At 33.3% G+C, this 22,271-nt stretch overlaps 1 protein-coding gene across 5 annotated transcripts in view; it reads left to right on the plus strand.

Annotated features, from left to right (window-relative positions):
- Positions 1-22,271, plus strand: part of LRRC7 (leucine rich repeat containing 7) — a 573,404-nt gene that overhangs the window by 158,398 nt on the left and 392,735 nt on the right. The window contains exon 2 of one of the 5 annotated variants that reach the window (XM_059138592.1): positions 13,043-13,118. The exons of the other annotated variants lie outside the window; for them this stretch is intronic. Within the exon in view, the coding sequence (XP_058994575.1) occupies position 13,118 (1 nt within the window). The 5' untranslated portion in view covers positions 13,043-13,117. The remainder of the gene's footprint in view (positions 1-13,042; positions 13,119-22,271) is intronic. 5 annotated transcript variants of the gene reach the window in all.

The following is a 22,271-nucleotide window of genomic DNA, read 5'->3' on the forward strand; positions in this document are numbered from 1 at the left end:
GGGCATGGAGCCTGCTTGTTTTTCCCTTTCTCTCCTTCTCTGTCTGACCCCCCCTACCTCTCTTCAAAAAGAAAAAAAGGTTCTAAGAGGTTCCAAAATGACAATTGTGGGGTGGCCTGGGTGGCTCAGTGGGTTAAGCCTCTGCCTTCTGCTCGGATCCTGATCTCGGGGTCCTGGGATCGAGTCCCGAATCAGGCTCTTTGCTTGGCAGGGAACTTGCTTCCTCCTCTCTCTCTCTGCCTGCCTCTCTGTCTACTTGTGATCTCTCTCTGTCAAATAAATAAATACAATCTTAAAAAAATTTTTTTAAATAAAGTAAAATGACATTTGTTTATTCTTTCTTTTGTCTACAAAAGTCAGTATTGTACAGGCTAAAAGAAAGAATACATTTTATATGTTTTAACTGTTTCAACTAATGGTGTGCCCATATGATACAAAGTGCAGAAAGTCTTGCTCTAATTTCTGTTTTTAAATTAATTTACGTTTTTTACAACAAATGCCCTAAAACCAGGCATTATGTTGCTTTCTTTCATGGGAGTCTAAACATCCTGCCATCATGACTAAATCTAAATACTCTTCTTAATTTTATTTTTTATTTTTTATTTTTTTTTTTTTACTCTTCTTAATTTTAAATGTGAAAATATATGTGACTTGTGTCATTCAGCTGCATGCCTGAAGAGTGACTAATGTTACCTATGTGTTCATGGGTCATCACACACCATGTTTAATCAAGAACATATTTTCACCTCTGGTATTTGACATGTCACATGCCTATCAGTTTATTGTCATGCAAGAAAGAACACGTCATAAAGGGTGTCAGTTCTTATTGCTGTCTTATGGAGCCAAGCACTGCAGATGACAGTAAATATGACATCTTTTGTGATCAGCAACATTTTTGCTGGCATCCTGTTATTAATAATACTCTGGCTAGACTGTATTACCAAGGATAATCCATGGTGGAACGAGAGCTCCTGCATCATTGGTCACAAAATGATTTTTAAGCCTCAGAAAAGGCTTTTTGTTTTTCAAGGTTTTTTTTTTTTTTTTTTTTTACCCCTTCAGGCAAGCAATTAACTAAACTGGTACAAAGTAATTGGGAAGGGGAAGAAGGGAAAAGTGACTATTGAAGCTCACTTTTAAATTCTTGACTCAAAGGCTATATTTACCAATTTTTAAGGAACACGGTGCATACTGAAGGGTATTAAGACTGAGTATGATAGAAAGGTGAACTTAAAAATTGTAAATAATGCAAAAATGATTTTTGGATATATAATTATAGCACTTGGGACATTTATTATTGAGATGAATATTTTGATGATATGTGAAATGTAGATAGTATTCTGGGCATAGTATAATATGTGCTTAATACTCATAATGACCTTTATGTTCAATAAAAAATCAGTAACAGTTGGGAAAGGATGAGCAGTTTTATGACTAGCAATATCCAGACATTTTTTTTTCCTTCTAGGATCAATTGCAATGTTTATTACATAGATTTAATTTATATTTCTGGTGTTACATATTATGTATACCACCATTGAATAAAGTTCAGTAGATGACCTATTCCCTGGATTACTGATCCTTCTTCATAGAATACAGTCTTTAATTACTTAATGCCTTTTAGTTCTTGTGAATCCCTAGAAGATTCTGGAGATAAAACACCAAAACTTTTAAATACAGAAGACTTCATATTCACAAACCACAATTTATTTTTACCTTGTCCTGATTTATTTTTTTCTTGGAAAGAAAGATTTTATTTTTTGGAAATAAACATTTCCATTCCACAAAAATAGTCTCTTGTGACATCATTTTTAAGGATTACACATGGTTAAAAGCTGTTAATTTACTATTTCTAATTGTTTAATGCTTCAAGACAAAAACAAATAAATCTATAAAATTGGTACTCTATTTTTAGATTTCCAATTTCAAGTCTAGGTGTTTTAGAAAAATTTTAAATGGGACTATGAGAGTTGAAGTTACTTTTTAATCTTAAATTGCACTTGTTACCTTATTTACCCAAAGATGCCATACTTTTAATTAGAGTCTTTTATGATAGCACACAAGTTACATATTTATATATCTATGTAAGAATAACTTGAAATCTGATATATAGAAACTATTCAACAGATTATATAATTGTTGCTTCAAATTCTCAAAATTGTATAAATGTGTGTATGTGTATGTATACATATGTACTATATATAATACATATGTTAACATACATTAACTTAATTGTGAGCCTTGTTTTTTAATTAACAACAATGATTTATCATAAAAGGCTATGAACATAAAGTACAGATAGAGGTTATCATGCACCTGACTTAATCACTTATGTTTACCAAAATGTCTTCCAATTCTTCTTAAACTTGAAAAAGTAGTGTTTGGTCAGTGGTCTTATTTAAAGGTATTCTTGGTTAAAAGATACATAAATAGGGGCACCTGGGTGGCTCAGTGGGTTAAACCTCTGCCTTCTGCTCAGGTCATGATCCCAGAATCCTGGGATCGAGCCCCGCATCGGGCTCTCTGCTCAGCAGGGAGTCTGCTTCCCCCTCTCTCTCTGCCTGCCTCTCTGCCTACTTGTGATCTCTGTCTGTCAAAAAAATAAAATAAAATCTTTAAAAAAAAAAGATACATAAATAAATTAATTAAACCCCTTTAAGAATCTTGTGTCAGAATTAGTGAACTTCCTTATAACAGGCAAAAAACATTTGTAGCCTATGTTTTTCCTTTGTTGCCTTTTTCCAGGAAGCAAAAAGTTACATTAATTCTAGTCTCTTAATACAGTCTTTTCTTTCTCTTCTTTTCCTTTTATGATTTCTATATTTTTTTTACTCTTTTGTCAAAAGAAAAATCAATCAAGGAATAATTTTCTTCTAATAAACAAATATCTATAATAGCTAGAACTTTATTTATACTTGAAAATTTAGGAAACTTTTATAAGTAAACATACCTTAATATTTTAAGGCAAAAAAGAGAACAAAATACATTTTAGGAAGCATTTGAAAGCTATTTTGGAAATTGTAGAATTACTAAATCGAATAAATTACCATAATTTTGGTTTCAGGCAACTTTAATTTCTCTATGTCTCTATTTCCTCATCCATAGAATAGAAAATATAGTACGGCTTCATAGTGCTTCCGTTATTGTGAGTTTTAATGTTTTAAGAAGACTTTTCTGCATAGTTGGGACTATTTATGGCTATATGCAATTTTCAATTAATTTTTATTTTATGAGTTAAATTTTTTACATTTAAGTCTAGTTTCTCAGTAATTTTTTTTAAAGCTAAATATCCAAATCTTATTCTGTATATGAATCTAGTACATTCCAACAGTCACTTTAAAACTTTACTATTTAGGAGGTGCCTGGGTGGCTTGGTCAGTTAAACATCCCTTGATTTCAGCTCCTGTCATGATCTCAGGGTGGTGAGATTGAGCCCCAAGTCGGGCTTCCCAATCAGCAGGGAGTCTGTTTGAGACTCTCTCTCTGCCTCTCCCTCTGCCTCTCCCCCTGTGCATAGCCATACACACCCCCTCCTCAAGTAAATAAATAATTTTTTTAAAAAACTTAATTATTTAGAATCTGTTAAATTTTAAAAATATTTTTATTTTCTTCATAAATCTAATACATTTTATCTTCTTTATCAGGTTCTTCAAGCCCTGATATAACAAGCAAAACCTCCCTAGGCACTTAAACCACTCTTGCAAATCTAATCTATTAAATGTATAAATATGGTATATTTCAAGTTCTTTTAAGCATCACAATACTATTGTTAACCAGCTAAATGAAATTCCCCTACCAATTTCAGATAAACCTCTGTAGGGGCAGAAAACTTTCCCTATCTTCCCTTCCATGTGCTTTGTTTGGCCTAATAATTAAACTGACATAGATTAACAAAAAACAATTAATTTTGTAGACAAAAAAAAGAATAAACAAAGAAAGAATAAATTTGTGAAGAATTGACAAAGAGGTTTGGGCTTAGAGTAGTAAATTATTGAAAAGGTAATAATATTTCTCTGCACTGCCTTCTCAGGCCCATAATTCCCTCTCTCTGGTGATAAAGATGCCTTCTACTCTCCTGGTACTTTTCACATGGGAGATTTGTTTCCTGTTTTCAGGGGACAAAGGCCATTTTGTATCAGTTCTTTCTGAAGTGATTTTAATTCGAAATAATCAATATGCCAAAGTGGCATATTTTGGGGTTGCTTATTCTGCTCCCCTTCACATTACAACTCATTTCTCATTTCATTCAGAATCACACATTCTTATGCCCTCATATGTCAATTTTTTTGAAAATTATAAACACATTTAATATCATTTATAAATTTTTCTTAAGTTAAACTCTAAATTATGAATGGAAAGTGGTTTTCTTCATGATCTTAATTTAAAAATTTTTTTTAAATGTTTTAATTTTTTATTAACATAAAATGTATTATTAGCCCCAGGGGTATGGGTATGTGAATCACCAGGTTTACACACTTCACATTACTCACCATAGCACATATCCTCCCCAATGTCCATGCATGATCTTAATTTTTAATTTGTAAACTTCTTCAGAATTAGAAAGACACTTATACCTACTTCTTAGACAGCTTTACCATTACAGTAGTAACCCCAAACCTTAGCATTTTCAACAGCAAAATTTATTTTTCACTATTATTACATGTTGGCTACATATTGGCTGGGGTTCTGCTCTGCATTCTCTCTGTTCCAGAATCTAGAAAGAAAATGGAGCTTATAGCTAGGGTTTGCCACAGACAGCAAATAGTACTAGTAGCAGCAGAGGCTGATATAAAACTTTGCCTTGGCTTATATTCCATTAGCCAAAGTAAGTCACATGGCCTCAGTTAACATTGGGACTGGAGCTATGATTCTCCCAAAGAAGAGGCACCTATAGGATCCTGATAGCATGGGAAAATGCTTCAAATATTTTGATCAAACGATGCTTTCTACAACATCTTTTCTCCCAAAAAAAGAAAAAAAAGTCATTTTATTACCTAATTATTTCTTCTTACATGAATTTTTACCCTAGTACTCAGTGGCTTCTTTACTCAATGCTAAATTCTTTTCTTGCTTTTGTCAGGCCTTACAATGATATTAAAGACCTTGTCCTGAGGCTTAAATGAGATAATGCAAATGAAAGCATCTCTACATCCTTAGCAGATACAAGTAAGGAATACATTAGGGGTTTTTTGGTGGTGGTTCTGTTATTTTTAAATTTTGTCCTTCCTGGTTCCATTTTGCTTGTATAGTTGTGGGATTTTTGTTCAGGCCCAACTATCTAAAGCAAAATCACTTACTTATGCATGGTTAAGAGGAATTTTGCTGTTTGAAAGAACTCAGTTACTTTGAGTCCAAGTTATTTGGGCTTGGGGAACAGTCTTGCATTACACCATCATTCTGATGTAAAAAATAAAATAAAATAAAAACCCGGACAAGTCACACCCTCCTCTGACTGCTTTATTTACATTCATTTAGCCTTTTACATTGGACATTTTGGAGACCAGATGACACTGTTTTCTCATATTAAAATAGTTATTGACAATAAGCAATCTGGAAGTCCTTTTAACATACGGTTTTAAGCAACATTTCATTCATCCCATAATACATTTGTGCACAAGTTTTTTAAGGCACAAGAATAATCTAACTAGCCAGGTTATTGAAGGAATCGGAAAGTTAGGCAGAGGAATTTAAATTTAATGATGTGGCAGATAGGAATTAATTGAGTTTTCTGAGGCAGCCAGAGAAATAGAAGCAGCTGAGGCAAATAGAAAAACAGCATGATGTCATTATCACAGTGTGGTTAGGAGTATGGGATTTTATGTCAGACCATCCTGGATTAGAACACTGTCATCACCAATATGGCCTTTGGGTTCGCATTCACCAATAAAAGTCACACCACCTACTCCATACGGCTGTCATTAAATAATTGATTCAACAAATAGTGGGTTCCTCCTTTGTACTAGTTGTTGAACAAAACCAACTCAGTTATTGACCTCATTATGCTCAGTCTAAGAAAAAATGCAGAAATATGTAAGGAAAGAAACAAATTAATAGTAAAGAATTGTGATACAGGCTCAAGAGCAAAGGAACAAGTGACACAGAATTGGGGTTTATGTCTTCAAATTAATTGATCAGAAAAAGTCTCTTTGAAATGGTGACATTAATAAGGAATAAATAAGAAAAGGATTCTGTGGCTATTGGGGGCCCTTCCATGTCCTCTTGACCTTTAACATTCTACTGTGTGCCCACGGCATCTAAGCACAAGCATTGCTGAATCCTCTTGAGAACATTCTTTCAGCTGATGTTCAGCGCAGCCTGAATGTTAACTCCTCCAGGTGCAGCCACAGTCACTGATAGGTGGGAGTGGGAGAATAAATAACTCACCTTCCTCACCCCTCACCTACCCCCCTGCATTATATTCCATGTAGATAAAGGCTCAGTTGCCCAGAGTGGCAGTGGCTTCATTACTTTCTGTTTCAATTCTTTACTCTTATACTGGTGTCATTCTCAAATCTATGTCTTACGCAGAATCTACTGCAGAGAAAACCAACCTGAGAGAAGTATCATCTTTAACCACCCACGATGATATCCACAGTATAATATGCACTCAGTAAATGTTAGTTCTCCTCTTCCCCACCCTTGCTCCCCCAAGTCAAGCATTCATGATGAATTGTTTTAGAAAGTTATCTCTAGACTATACTACAGCTTTGGAAGTAACTAAAATCGGAGTCCTAGAGACCAGAGAGGAAGCAGACAACCACTTTAGTACTGACAAAAAGCAATAAAACCCGGACAAGCCAATGTGAAATACCAGTGAAATGCCAGTGAAATTTAGTTACAGTGGCCTATTTATATTCTTTTGTATCCTTCACTGCACATTATATACTCTGTTGGACTATGTCATTCAATGGAATATTCAAAGAGAGTAGAAGTGCCATAAAGATACCACCAGGGAAGGAAAATTATATACACTATTACACCAATAAAAGTAGGCTAAGAGATCAGCAAAATGTTCTATGAAACTGGTCAGACTGCAAGGGCTCCTCCTCCTGTCTGTCACACCAGACCCATAGATAGTAGTGCTGGGGAAATATGAAAGGGTTTCTGATCTACAGCAGCACTCTCGAAGCTGCTGATAGATAGTTGACCCTTGAACAATGTGGGAATCAGGGGCACCAACCACCTTATACCCATAGAGTTAAAAATCTGCATTTGGGGCACCTCGGTAAAGCTCAGGTCATGATCTCCAGGTCCTGGGATCAAGCCCCACATTGGGCTTCCTGCTCAGCAGGGAGTCTGTTTCTCTCTCTCTGAGCCCCACCCCCCCACGGCTCATTCTCTCTCTCTCTCTCTCTCTCTCTCTCAAATAAATAAATAAGATTTAAAAAGATCTGCATATAACTTTTGACTTTTCCAAAACATAACTACTGTAGCTTCCTATTGAATGGAATCCTCACCAATAATGTAAATATTTGATTAATACCTATTTTGTATGTTATATGTATTATATATTTTATTCTCACAATAAAATAAAGAAAGGAAAATATTACTAGAAAATCATAAGAAAGAAAACACATTTACAGTACTGTACTCTTAAAAAGCCTCATATAAATGGACCCACACAGTTTCAATCCATGTTGTTCAACAGTGCATATAATGCCTAAAATTAAAGTAAAACCAATATGCTTGCCATATAAGGACATTTTCAAGTGAAGTATTCCTTGTCCTCTCTTATAACTTGTTTTCCACTTTTAAGTTAGGCTTAAGCAGGTAATCTGAAGATTCTATTGGCTCTTGAAAATTTAAAAAAATTATTTCTTACCAGAGCATACAAGGTCTGATCTGTCACGTCCTTCTGTCTTAATCTATCGTTGGGTTACTCTTTTCCATGCTGATTAGGCTCAGCCATACTGGACATTATTTTGTTCCTCTGGGTACACTATGTGTCTTAGTGCCCTTTTGAATGTCGATCTTTGTTCCTCAAATTTAATTACCAGCTGTTTACATACACAAGTCTTTCTTATTCCTTAGGTGTCTGCTTACATGTTACCTTTCCTGTGGAGGCCTTTCTTGACCTCCTTATCTGAGATGTATCACTTAGCTATTACTACAATAATGCTGCAAAACAGACAGCAACAAAAATCTCAATGGCCTACAGTAATGAGCATTTATGTAACCCAAGTGTCTGGGGCTTGGTTTGGAATCTGTCAAGCCAGGCCGGGCTTCCCTGGGTGGCTCTGCTGACCATTTGGTTTTGTTCATGTATGGAGGTCAGATGGAAGTCAGCTGATCTATGATGCCTCTGCTGTAATAACTCTGCTCTGATCTCTCATTTTACTCCTAGAACCAGTGGGCTAATCTGGACATGTTCAATCCATAGTTCTTAAATATGGCAGGGCTCTAATTGTATGGTCAGAAACACACAGACCTTTTAAGGTCTAGGATCAGAACTGGTTCCACTACTTGGCCCCTGTTCTGTTGGCCAGAGCAAGTCACAGAGCCAAAGGCAACATCAGTGGTATATGCCTCCCATAGAAATGCTGGGGTGGTGGTGGGGACACTTCTGAATATTTATGATCCAATATACTGCAAAAGGTCTCCTTTGTTATTATGATTCAAAATACTCAGTTTATGGCTTTCCAAGTAATTTTGTTTTTTGTCTTCAATTATGTGTCTTTCTCACCCATGAAATTTTATATTAGACAAGAAAGAAAGAATAGACTAGATGGCAGTAACAAATTAAACCTCAAATGTAAGCAGTTCCATACTTGTCTATTCCTTCCCCTCCCTGGAAAGTTTAAGGGATTTGGAGAGGGGAGTAAATATAAAAAGAACACAAAAGGCTTATAGTGATTCATGAAGCTCTGCCATTTTTTGTGTCTTTTTACCAGACTTTAAAGTAAAATATGTGCATGGAAGAAACTTAAAGAATCCTGATTTTGTCAATGAAATTCAATTAAAATTGAATAAAATGTATAAAATCCTTAGGGCATCTAAGGCACTGACTGATCGCTGATTCAGAAGGCTTCCCAAACTTACACAGTGTGCTGACTGCTCCCCCACCCTGGTTCCTGTAGTAAAATGTGCACACTTCTGTCATATCCTGTCTCAGATTATGCTTAAATCTGCTTTCGATCTCTGCCCTTCAGTGATAAGCTCTTTTGGAGTCTATTCATAATTTATTTGAAAGGCTATACAGGCAGCACCTGGAAAGCCTTAGTCTCATATTGGGAATTCTGTTTTGCTCTCTAGTTTCTGAAACGTCTTCATATCTTGACTTTCAAGCTGTCTTTAAAGCCAAATGATTTATATTGCCACTACTAAGACATCCTTTGCTCTACTCAGATCTCACAAATCCAGTGTTGGGTGTATAGTCTCACATTTTCTGGAAAGCCCTCCCACTCTAATTCTTATAGATCAATACCTGTAGGATGTGACAACAAATTCTAATGAATTTTCTGAAGATACTGGTGACCTTCAAAATATCCTCACTTGTGCTGTGAAGTGTGTAAACCTGGTGATTCACAGACCTGTACCCCTGGGGATAAAAATATATGTTTATAAAAAATAAAAAATTAAAATATATATATATATATCCTCACTTGCTAAGGATGGCTCTGGGGAAATTCCCCCTAAAATAATGAAGAGACTATGGCTATTTAAAATTCCTTTCAATCTTGTAATTCAACCTAAATACGTTCCCTGTTGTAATTCTTGCCTGGATTAATATTACCAAGTTTCTTTGATATGCAGCACCTATACTTCATTAGCTCTGAGAATATTATTGGCATTAAATAGTCCATGACTATTAGTAATCACATCACAGAAACACTATTTCAGAGCCTTCCTGACATTTCAAGCCCTTAAATGTTTCATTTATTCAGTCGTAGTGGGAAACTTAAGTCTAAAATTTTAGTGTTATCAGGAATACACACTGTGCCCTTCGGATGTGAAAGGTTAATTTTAATGAACATTTAAACACATTAGACAATCTCATTTAAATATAATTGAAATTTAAAGCTTGGAGTTGTGGTGCTTGGCATCGGAATCTGGCTTATTTATTGTGTTGTCATAGCCCAAGTGCTGTATTAACACGTGTTAAATATTAGAGCATCTACAGAGTGACAGACACTGGTTAGAAGCCTGATGGAACAAGGACTTGCCCCGCGGGAGGCCATGTTTTAAGTAGTAATTTATACTTTAAGGACTGTTGATGTGCACTTTCTACTTTTGAGTAGCAGATGGAAGAGGCAGGTCAAGCTAGGATTAAATGCAGCTCAGGCCATCAAAAGATATGGAGAGTTTGGGGAAAAAAGGGTTGTAATAGGAGCTCTAGATAGTGAGAATTAACATCTATTTAATTCATAACGTGATTTTTTTGGGTCATCATTTACATACAGTTTAGGTACCAAGTGAGGAGGTAATATTTCAAGACTTTTGACTAAAAAAACTGGAAACCAGAAATACCATAAAATAAGTGTAGCCCAAAGCAAGAAAACTTTCAAAAGACTTACACACAATGCTTCTATATATAAGTTCTCCCACTAAGGCTTTTAAAATGGACTTTAACTTGGGGCCTTAGGCACTTAGCCAAGCTTACCCTGGACCAAAAGTCACAGTGATAATGCTGGAAAAAACCTCTTGAAAATTATTTTTCTTTTAAGCATGTTATTTTAAGTTATTAAGTAAAAGGTTATCTTCAAGGCTGCTATGCTGATCTCTGTTACAGCGAAATGGTTTTACTCCTCTTCAACACTGGCCTTAAAAATGTGGTCTTACCTGTAAATATGTACATTAGGTCTCTTGTAAAAGATAAATAAACTGTGTTTAAAAGAGTGTGTGTCCTCCTAACATTATTTCTCTTCCCTGATGAGTGTTTGTCCACTAGCCAAGACAAGGCCCAATTCCAGTGATTTGCAAATAATAAAAGCAAGTCTATTCATTCTTCAAATAATAGAACTATATTTCATACTATAATAATATAATTATAATATACTAATATAACTATTAAAATAGTATAATACAGTATACTATACATAGTATAATATCATATAGTGTAATAATATAACTACAATAATAATATTAATACTTCAGACATATTGCTTTCATTTAACAAAGTAGCAACGAGAACAGAAAACAAGAATATAATAATTTACTTTTAAGTATATATCACTTTTTAGGGCAGTGGAATAATATATGTTAGGCTTATAATTTTACTTGTTACAGTAAAACAAAATAAGAGCGAAGATGTTCTCCTAAGAAGTGTACTTAGCTGTTAAGAACTTATTTTATGGGCGCTTGCCCTTGGCTGGGTCTTGGGATCGATCCCCACATTGGGCTTCCTGCTCAGCAGTGAATCTGCTTCTCCCTCTCTCTCCCCATTGTCTCCCTGCTTGTGCTTTCTTGCTCTTTCTGTCAAATAAATAAATAAAATCTTACAAAAAAGAACTTATTTTATATTGTTTTTTTAAAGACTATTTATGAGACACTTAAGGTTAATATTATTGCCACTTTACAGATAAAGAAGTTAGAATAGATGATTCCAGTTTTCTCATCTAGACTCTAGACTATATTAAGTCTATATTTAACCAGACTGTATCTTTGTATTTCTATGAAATTCAGGATAATATATCAGGCTGTAAGCATTTCATTATGTAACCTGTAATTTTGATATGTAAATCATTTTTAGTTTTAGTATAAAAGTTAAAAGACAAAGGTATTAAGACGAACTATAAAATTATTAATTCCTATTTCATTTTAATAATGCATTTGTAATCAGAAAATTACTTCTGCCTAAACATGTGGTTTGCTAAGCTTTTCTTAAGATTGTGCATTTTATACAAGTAAATAATTGCATCAATTAAATAAACATAATCTCCAGCATAGTAACTGTAATTTATGTATTTTCAATTCAGTTTTTATTTTCCAAAGTATCCTTTAGAGTCCTAATTTCAAGAAAAGATTTTTTTTTTTTTAGTGTTACTATGTACATTTGGCTTTATTAAGCAGATTCTGAATATTTTCTTGGTCCTTTCATTCCCCTTTTAAAATTTCTTTTTAGGAAATAGCACTAAATAATATTGATAAAGCTTTCCTGTATGATTTCTAAAAAACACACCAGGCTCAGCCTGACTCTATGTATCATCTAGATACTTCTCTCTGTTCCACTGATAAATGGATGTTTCCTATCGTCCTAACTTAGAGATTTAATAATTATACTGAGATTCTTGGGTTTTATAAATATAAAGACTTTACATTAAGTATTCAAACAAATAACTTCAAGATGCCATTTTCTTCTTTATCCGCCATGTCAATCATGGGTTGTAATGTTAGAGTACAAACTACAATATTAAATAAATGTGCATATCTGCATTAATCTTACTATAGTCACTTTTTAAAAATAAATTTTATTATTACAAATGCAAATGGATATTTTAGGTTCAGTTATTTTAATTGTAATATATTGAACACATTTAGCTATGAATACACATGTACATTATAAATGCCAGTGTCAAAGCACTTTGTTTTAATGATCACTGGGGATTACCAAATCAAGATTTAAGGTGTAATAGTGAGAGCATAAATTTTATTCATTCAGAATAATTAGAGGAAAGGCAAATCACACCTGTAAGAATCTAAATTGTGAAATATTTTAAAAGAAATTCTGTTTTATAATTTTTAAGAATAAGGGAAAATAATATTTCACATTTATTATTCAGTTATTAGGAATAAAAGAGGCAAGGAGGAAAATCACTATGCAAAAAATTTTCCTTGCAGATACTGAATTATTTTTAGAAGGAATGTTGGACAATAATATCACCCTTCTTTTTCACATTGAGTTTATATATTCACAGCTCAAATATTTAAAATGGTAGTGTTTGTGGAATTATTCTGATTAGGATGTATAACCTGACAATCAGAACTACATTTGATTAAGCTCTTCACATTCCATTCTTGCTTACTATGTTCATTTAGATGCATTTGTCAATTTATAATTACAGTTAATTAAAATTTTTTAAATTTTCTTTTTTTTTTTTTAAAGGAGCCCGCTACATGAAAAAAATGCAAGTCAAAGTGGTCACAACCTAGAAGTCTGCAGAGACAGGAATAACTAGCAAGTAGATACTATGTTATTTTACTATGCTTAAGTATATAGAATTCAGTAGTGTTCTGGGAATTTTACTATATAATTACAAAATAGTCTGGTAATTTTAAATTCATATTTAGTACTATTTGTGTTAACTATATCGCATCACAAAAATAGGAAGAAAAATGGTGACTATGGATTTCAGGAAACTAATATTCTGTTAATAATAGTGAAATGATTTTGGTCAGAAAGATGAGTTTAAATATTGTATGTTTTCTAGGACTTATACTTAGAGACCTAATTCAACAATATATTCCTTTCTAAAAAGCGTAAGAATCTCCCTATACCTGGTAACACAGTAAACCACTGTAAAAATGTGTTAATTCCTCTCATAAACCATTAATAGGAATTATATTATAATCATGCTTTTAAGAAATAGAATGAAATTACATTCACTTTTGAAGGTTACATTTCAAAATTTCAAGGCGATATCAAATGAAATCCAGACATTAAGCAGGAACTTTCCATTCATCAGTACTCACTGACATTTTCAAGAAATGAAACAGGAGGGTCAATGATAAGAACATGTAATGTTTGGGTGAATGGATTTTAAAAAAAGATGGAAGAATGAGAAAAAGGTAAATAAGATTGTTTGAATGGCAAGAAGAATCTTTGAAAATCTCATTGTTCAGTATTAAAGTGTTTGGAGTTGATTCTTTGTCCTCAAATGTAACTTGGAGATTGTAACAGTTTCAGAAAATGTTCTGCAAAGAAAAATCTATATGGAACAATGGCAGTATCCACAATCAAAATATTTTAGAAATTATACATATCTTCATATTTAAAATCTTATTGTAGTAGAAATTTCTATAATTATACACATTGTTTAAAATTGTGTTTCAGCTGCTTAACAGTAAAGATTCCTAAAGAACTTTATAAGCCAAATATAGTTTCTTCCCTTTTTTTTTTAAGGCTTTATAAATGACAAGTCATGAAAGAAAAACACCTCACATACAAACTGTATCAAACGTTTATACATTTGGAATCACACACTTTAATAAGAATGCCAAACAATAACTCAATAAAACTCAGATAAAAAGTATGAATGAAAGCCTAATGAATCTGGTTTATAAATTTAGACTTTTTATCTTGGGATGTCACACAGTGATACAAGCTTATATTTTAAGGTGAAAGAATTTTGGAATTCAAAATTCAGACTTTTTAAAAATAGTTTAGTTGGCCTGTCCTGTATTAAAGGAGAGAAAAATCTAAAAATGTCTTTAGAAACACTTTGGTAAGAATCGGCATCAGCATCAGCATCAGTTTTAGCTCAGAAGGAAATGAAGATCATAATTTGAAAGGTACTGAAAAAGTTAAAAGAATAATTATTTTAAAAAGGAAAAACATCTGGAAGGCTGTTGAGAGAGTCTGGTGGTGGGAGCCCCGGAGACTGATGCTTGCAGTCATGTAACTGGGAAATTGAGGACTCAAACTAAAGTGATGGCAGTAAGAATAGAACTGTGATTTGAAACCAACACCCTGTGCTCGCTTCGGCAGCACATATACTGAAACCAACACCCTCTTTGCTGGATTCTACAGGAACTTTGGATGAGTAGTGGCCCCATTATTTGAGATCTGGAACATTAAGAGAAGATCAGTTAACTTTAAAAGTCGATGATGTGAAAATGGTAACTTTAGTTTGGAATATGAAGTTTAGGTGCCTTGAGGATAGCAAAAGGTTGAGGATAGCAGAGTTGGTGGAAATACAGAACTTGGAGGTAGGACTAGAAGATTTCTCTGAATAGACATAGTGGTTGAGGCCACCAGGATCACACCAGGCAGAAAACATGTACAGAATGGAAGGGGAATATTACCATAGGTACAATTCCTAGAACCAATATTCAATCACCAAAATTCTGTTTAGAGAATGAGAAATCAACCACAAAAACTAAGCAGTAGTCAGCAGTAAAAGGAAAACTGGCTTCCAGTATTTCTGTTTTTTCCTGTTTTTTTAAAGAAACTAAAGAAGTAGGAAGATTCATAAAGGTTGGCTATGTGAAACGCTGCTGGAAAGCCTAGGAGGAGGATGAGCGAAGGAGAAAAAGCTTTTAGATATCTCAGTCAGTCACTGGGAGCCCTGATGGAGATAATTCAACTTTACAGGCCAAATGAATTTGTGAATCCTTTTTTTTTTTTTTTTTAAAGATTTTATTTATTTATTTGACAGAGAGAAATTACAAGTAAGCAGAGAGGCAGGCAGAGAGAGGAGGAAGCAGGCTCCCCGCTGAGCAGAGAGCCCGATGCGGGACTCGATCCCAGGACCCTGAGATCATGACCTGAGCCGAAGGCAGCGGCTTAACCCACTGAGCCACCCAGGCGCCCTGTGAATCCTTTTTCATATAGTTCCTTTTTGCTTTACCTTATCTTCTCATATATCAATCCAATAATAGAATTGTTTTTCAGATTATCTTTCATAGTTTCGTATTTTTAACTCAGCTTTACTTATTCTCAGAATATCATTATAACTCCCCAAAACTTCCCCTAATTTGAATAACTAATTCAATTTAATGTATCTTGGCTAAGGAAATTTTTATTACTGGGTAATCCTATCACATATATATGGCCTATTACCATTTCATGCAGTAATCTCATAAATGATTTCTCATAGTAGGTTGACAAATACTTTATTTGCTTCTGTTGGGAGAAACCCAGTCCTTCTCCTGTGTTCCTTCTTTGCTTTCACATGGCTACCATACTCGAACAATTCTGACACCAGTCTGTCTTTTCATTTCTTCTTATGTGTCTATGTTTCCATTAGGGAATACATTATCTCATGCCTGAAGGACTCTCTCTTTTGCATTTCATTTAGTGCCAATGTGCTAGAAATCAATTTTCTCAGTTTTTATTTCTCTGAAACTTTTTATTTCATCTTTGTTTCTGAACATTATTTTTTACTGGTCATAGAATTTTATTCAGTGGTTCAGAGGTTATCATTCCATTGTGTTGTAGCTCCATTCTTTGCGTTGGGAGGAAAGTCATCAGTCTTATGGGTGCTCCTTTGATGATTGTTTTGTTGTTTAAAAGATTTAAAAAAAATTTAAAAATTGATTTTAAATGATGGTAAAATGCACGTAACATAAAATTTACCATCATAACCATTTTTAAGGGGACAGTTTAGTGTTATTCAGTACATTCACTTTGTTGTACAATCATCACCACCAACCATCGCCATAACTCTTTACATGTTGCAAAACTGAACCTCTGTGTCCATTAAGCAGTTAACTCCCCATTCTCCTTCCCTTCTCCTACCCCTGGAAACCTTCTACTTTCTGTCTTTCTGAATCTGACTACTCTGGAGTAGACTAAATGGAATCAAATAATATAGTATTTGTACTTTTGTGAAAGGCTTATAATGTCCTTCAGTTTTGTCCATGATGTAGCTAGTGTCAAAATTCTCTTCCTTTTAAGGTGGAATAATATCCCATTCTATGTAGTACATATTAATTATCCATTCATTTGTTGATGAGCACTGGGGTTGTTTCCATTTTTTGTCTATTACAAATGAACATAGGTGTACATACATCTCTTCAAATCCCAGCTTTCAGTTCTTCTGGTTATATATATGGAAGTGGAATTTTTGAATTATATGATAATTCTGTTTTTAGTTTTCTGAGGGATTGCCATATTGTTTTCCATAGTGGCTACACCATTTTAAATTTCCACCAATGATACAAAAGCAAGCTAATTTTTCCACATCCCACACCTATTTGTGCGTATGTGTGTGTGTGTGTGTGTGTGTGTGTTTGATCGTCCCCATTTTAATGGATATGAAATGGTATCTCATTGTGGTTTTGATTTCCATTTATCTAGTGATGAGTGCTTGAACATCTTTCATGTGCCTATTCCCCTGCATATATCTTCTTTAGATAAATGTTTATTCAAATCATTTTCCTAATTTTTAATTGAGCTGTTTTTTATTGTTGTTTATAGCCTTTTAAGATTATCTCTTCATTTTTTATTTTCACCACTTTGTGATACATCTAGGTGTGGTTTTCTTTCCAGTTATTTTCCCATAGTTTGCAAAGTTTCCTGAATATCTGAGTTCGAGCTTTCATCAGTTTTGGTATATTCTCAGCCATCATCTTTGCAAGTACTGTTTGAATCCCATTCTTTCTCCCTTCTTTCTGGAACTTCAGCTACATAGATCTTTTCACTGTGCACACATTTTTCTTATACTCTATTCTTTATATTCTTTTTCTTTCTACTTTAATTGGATATTCTCTATTGACCTGTCTTCCAGTTCACTATCCAATTTCTAATATGATTTTAAATTTATTTATTGAATTCTGAATTTTAGATACTACATTTTCTATTATAGAACATCTATTTGGTCCTTTTTTATAAATTCTAATTATCTGGTAAAATTCTATTTATTTTCATCCAATCTATCTTGTCCACCTTTTCCACTATTTTCTTGAACATATCAATCATAGTTATTCTAAAATTCTTTTCTTTAGTACTTTGATTACCTACACATCTATTCTTAGTGTCTGTTTATTCACTCATATTTTGGTCATTTTGAATCTCTTTAAGTAATGTTTTACTAAATGCCAGACATGGAATATGCAAAATTTTAGAGTCTTGACGTGATAATATCTTGGCAAGAAAAATAGAAAAATATTCCACCTAACTTTTTCAGGGATTAAGATGAGTAGAGTTTGGGTTTTCAGTCTATCTCTGGTTGTTTTCTGTTTCTAATATGTAGCCCACTAAGATTTTCAACTGAAATGTCAGTGTGTTTACTATGATTCTTCCCCCTCATGAATTTATTGATAAGGCAGGACATTTTACTCTGTGTTTCAGAGGTTTTTATCTAGAATTCTAGTTTTCTGTGCCATAATGCACTAAAATACACCAAAGGATTCAAAGGAAGGATCAGCTGTACATTTAAGTTTCCTCAATTCTCCAGTGTTTACTATAGGATCTCCAGACCACCCAATCCTGTTATTTGTTTTTCTCCAACTGTGGCCCTCTGATCAAACTTAACTCAGATTTTCAGACTCTTATTTTCTGTCATAAAATTGACAAATGTTTCTAGAGAAAGGATCTTTTGATGCTCAGCTCACTTCTCTTTGGTTCTCCTCACTCTGAAAACTTAGCCCAACTAGTTTTACAGTTTCTTACGCTCTAATGTTTCAAAGCAGATGTTAAATTTATATGGCTTTTCCAGCTTCTATCTGTAGAAACAGTGATGCTGCCAAAAAACTTTTTGTATATTGTTTTTGTGTACAATGGAAACTTCTACATGTCAACTAATGTTGACTAATGTATTTTTTTCTTTTCATTTCTTCCACTTTTTTCTCTTAGAATTCTTCCTAAAGTAGACTTTATTTTTTAGAGCAGTTTTAGATTTGTAGCAAAATTAAGCAGAAAGTAAAGAAAATTCCCATATATCACCTGACCCCACACAAGCATAATCTCCCACACCATCAACATCCCTCACCAGAGTGGTACATTTGTTAAAAGCAGTGTTGACATATTATTATCATCCAAAGTTCATAGTTTACATTAGCCTTTACTCTTGATGTACATTCTATAGGTCTAGATATACGTATAATGACATTCATTATTATAGTATCATACAGAATATTTTCACTATCCTAAAACTCCTTTGTCTTCCATGCCTGCTAATTCCTGACAACTACTGACCTTTTTACTATCTCTGTAGTTTTGTCTTTTCTAGAATGTCATGTAGTTGAAATCAAAAAGTATGTAGCCTTTTCAGACTGGTTTCTTTCACTTAATAATATACATTTAAATTTCCTCCCTGTCTCTTTATGGTTTGATAGCTTATTTTCTTCTAACACTGAGTAATATTTCCTTGTACAGACATATTATAGTTTATTTATCCATTTATAATGCATTCTTTTTTTAAAAAGATTTTATTTATTTATTTGAGAGAGAGAGAGAGATTGAGAGAGCACAGAGGGAGAGTATGAAGGAGAAGCAGACTCCCTGCTGAGCAGGGCTCCCGATGTGGGGGTTGATCCCAAGACTCTGAGTTCATGACTTGAGCTGACTCTTAACTGACTGATCCACCCAGGTGCCCCTATACTGTATTCTTTTTAATGGTTTTATTAGATCTATAATATCTGGATAAGTTTTATTAAACAATCCCCACTTAGAGATGATTTACTCTATTTACAATTTTCACCTCTTAATATAATGGTGTATGAGTTAACTTGAATATCCTCATTTATTTACTTGTATTTCCAAAAGGATACATACTCAAGGGTGCCTCTGGGTGACTCAGTCAGTTAAGCATCTGACTTTTGACTTAACCTCAGGTCATGATTTCAGTGTAGTGGGGTTGAGCCCCGTGTTGGGCTCCATGCTCAGCAAGTAGTCTGCTTAAGATTCTCTTTCCTCCCTCTCCATATATCCCTCTCCCTGCTCACATGCTCTCTCTATAAAATAAATAAACAAATCTTTAAAAAAATAAATAAAAAAAATTCCCAAAAGGATACATAACAGATATAAGCTTCCTGGGATATAAATACACTTCATATGTGCAAATTTATATATAATGTGTATTATATATATAATTTTTAAATCATGTTATTTTCATATAGTATGTAATTTTAAAATCATTTTTATTGTGATAAATATACATAATATAAAATGTACCATGTTAAGTATACAGTTCACTGACATTAAGTACATTAGCATTGTTATACACAAAAAATAATCAATATTAATATATGACATTATATAGTTAAAAAGTCAAAAGCTTCTAAATGATATAAATTGAAAAAAGTTTCTTCCAACTCTACCCCCAACCAATCAGTTTCCCTCTCTAGAAGGAGGTAACTGGTATTATCAATTACATAAATTCTCAGAGATATTTTCCCAGTATATATATGTACACACCCATACATTTTTTTTCTTTTCTTTTTTAGATAATAACCTATTTGGGAACTGTTTAATACCTTTTTTCTCACCTGGTAGAAAATATTGGATATAATTTCATATCTGTTTGTAAGGAACTTTCCTATTTTATTTTCATTTTCTGTAAACTCCTTAATAGCCTATTGTATGGATTTATATCACTTTTAGTCTTTTGCTATCACAAACAATGTTACTCTAAATGACCATAAGCATAGATTGGTTTGCATCTATGCAAGCATATCATAAGCCAAGTAGAAATGCTATATACACTGTTATGCCTTTTGTAATTTTGGTAGAATTTGTAAAATTGCCCTGCATAGAGCTTGTCCCAATTTTTACCATTATCCATAATGTGATGCATATGACTTTCTAAAATTAATAGGTGACTTTTGTACTCAAAAACTATGATGATTGAGATTGCCACAGGTATGTAAATATCCATTCCCCACATTGCCACCCAGAAATAAGTTTCAGTCCCTCTTTCCTTATTTTTCTCATTCTGCTGGATATAAACTCAGTTTGCATTTTACTGGCTACTAGTGAGATTAAGCATTGTTTCATATGGATATTAGTCACATACTCTTCTGTAATTTACATATTGATTTATTTCTTTTTGCCCACCTTTTTTTGTGTTGGATTTTTCTTAAAACTTTGTAACTGATCTTTCTATAGCACAAAAACCAGCCTTTTTTCTCTTAAATATATTGCAAATATTTTCCTCACTTAAAATCTGATTTTGTTTATGTGAATTTTTGTCATTTTTTTAGGGTGAGGGAAAACACATTTTCTTTTGTAGTGGAATTAACTCATTTTTGCTGGAACTCTTCCACATATAATTTATATTGGTATTTAGTTCTCTAGAAGCAGTGGGTAGTTTTTATAGGAAGTTTTTACAGGAAGTCTATCTTCTGGAATTATTTTTTTATTTTAATCTTAATTCACTTGTGATTATGAAAGAGTTTTTACAATTATGGAACATTTTATCTAATGTGGAATACAAGATCATTTCATACTTTTTTGTAGCTATCTGAAAATGTTATTTTCTAGATAAGAGATGTCAATAAATGAAAGCTGGTAAACCTCATCTGAGACTTAGTGGATTAAGAGAAAAAAGTATCACAAAATGCCAAGAAGGGGGGAAGAATATTGGTGTGTTTCAATTTTTCTGATGCTAAATAAGTTGTTAAAAGTCTTCTTGGGTTATCACTTACTTATCTCCATGTTTTATTGGCTAGTTCTCATAAATTATTAGGGAGGTTACTGGGAAATTAAAGCTTTTCCTTTTGTCACTATCTTATGCATTATTTAGAGACCCCTATTCTTTAAAGTTACAGTGTTAGATAGGCACGAAGGGTAGCAGAGATGTATATGTCATAACGGCTGCAGAATCTAGTGGTTAAAGTGCATGTTCTGGAGTTAAATCTTCTAGTTTAAAGCCCAGAACCACTGTTCAAGGCTGTATGAAGTAGAGCACATTCCTTAACTTCTCGTTGCCTCCATTTGCTCATCTGTAAAATGGATGATAACTGTACTTGCCTCATAAGATTGTCTAGGTGTTGTGAGTGAAGCAGCAAAAAATGACAAAACTCATGCCATATAAATGAAGTGATTGATCGCTTCAAATAAAATACAAATTTGAGAACAGTACAAAAAATGGATTGGCTTAAGAAACAACAGGACACATGGCACATAGTAAGCACATCAGATCCTGATAATAAAAAAAGAGACAAAAGAAACCGACTTACATATAGAGAACAAACATGTTTCCAGAGGGAAGGTGGGTGAGAGGATGGGTAAAATAGGTGAAGGAGATTGCATATACTTACTGTGATAAGCACTGAGTAGAATTATTGAGTATTTATGTTGTACACCTGAAACTAGTATAACATTGTATATTAATTATAGTTGAATTAAAAAATTTTTTAAATCAATTAAAATCAATCAATAAATTAATGACTTTAGGGTCAATAAATAGAAATCAAACTAAACAAATTTAAACAAATTTATTTTAAAAGAAAATATATTCAAAGCAGAATTTATATTCAGAACTTGTTAACATGTTCTAAATTATTTTATAAAAAGAGTTCTCATTTATAGTTTGTAAAGGAGAATATAACATTGGAAAATCATACCAAAAAAGGACCAATTTATGTTATTTTACAGTAAGATTTATTTATTGAACCAATATTTATTGAGCATCTACTACTTGTTTAACCCTGGGGTTGTAGCAGTAAAC

Source organism: Mustela lutreola, chromosome 10, assembly GCF_030435805.1.
Source record: "Mustela lutreola isolate mMusLut2 chromosome 10, mMusLut2.pri, whole genome shotgun sequence".
NCBI classification, from domain to species: domain Eukaryota; kingdom Metazoa; phylum Chordata; class Mammalia; order Carnivora; family Mustelidae; genus Mustela; species Mustela lutreola.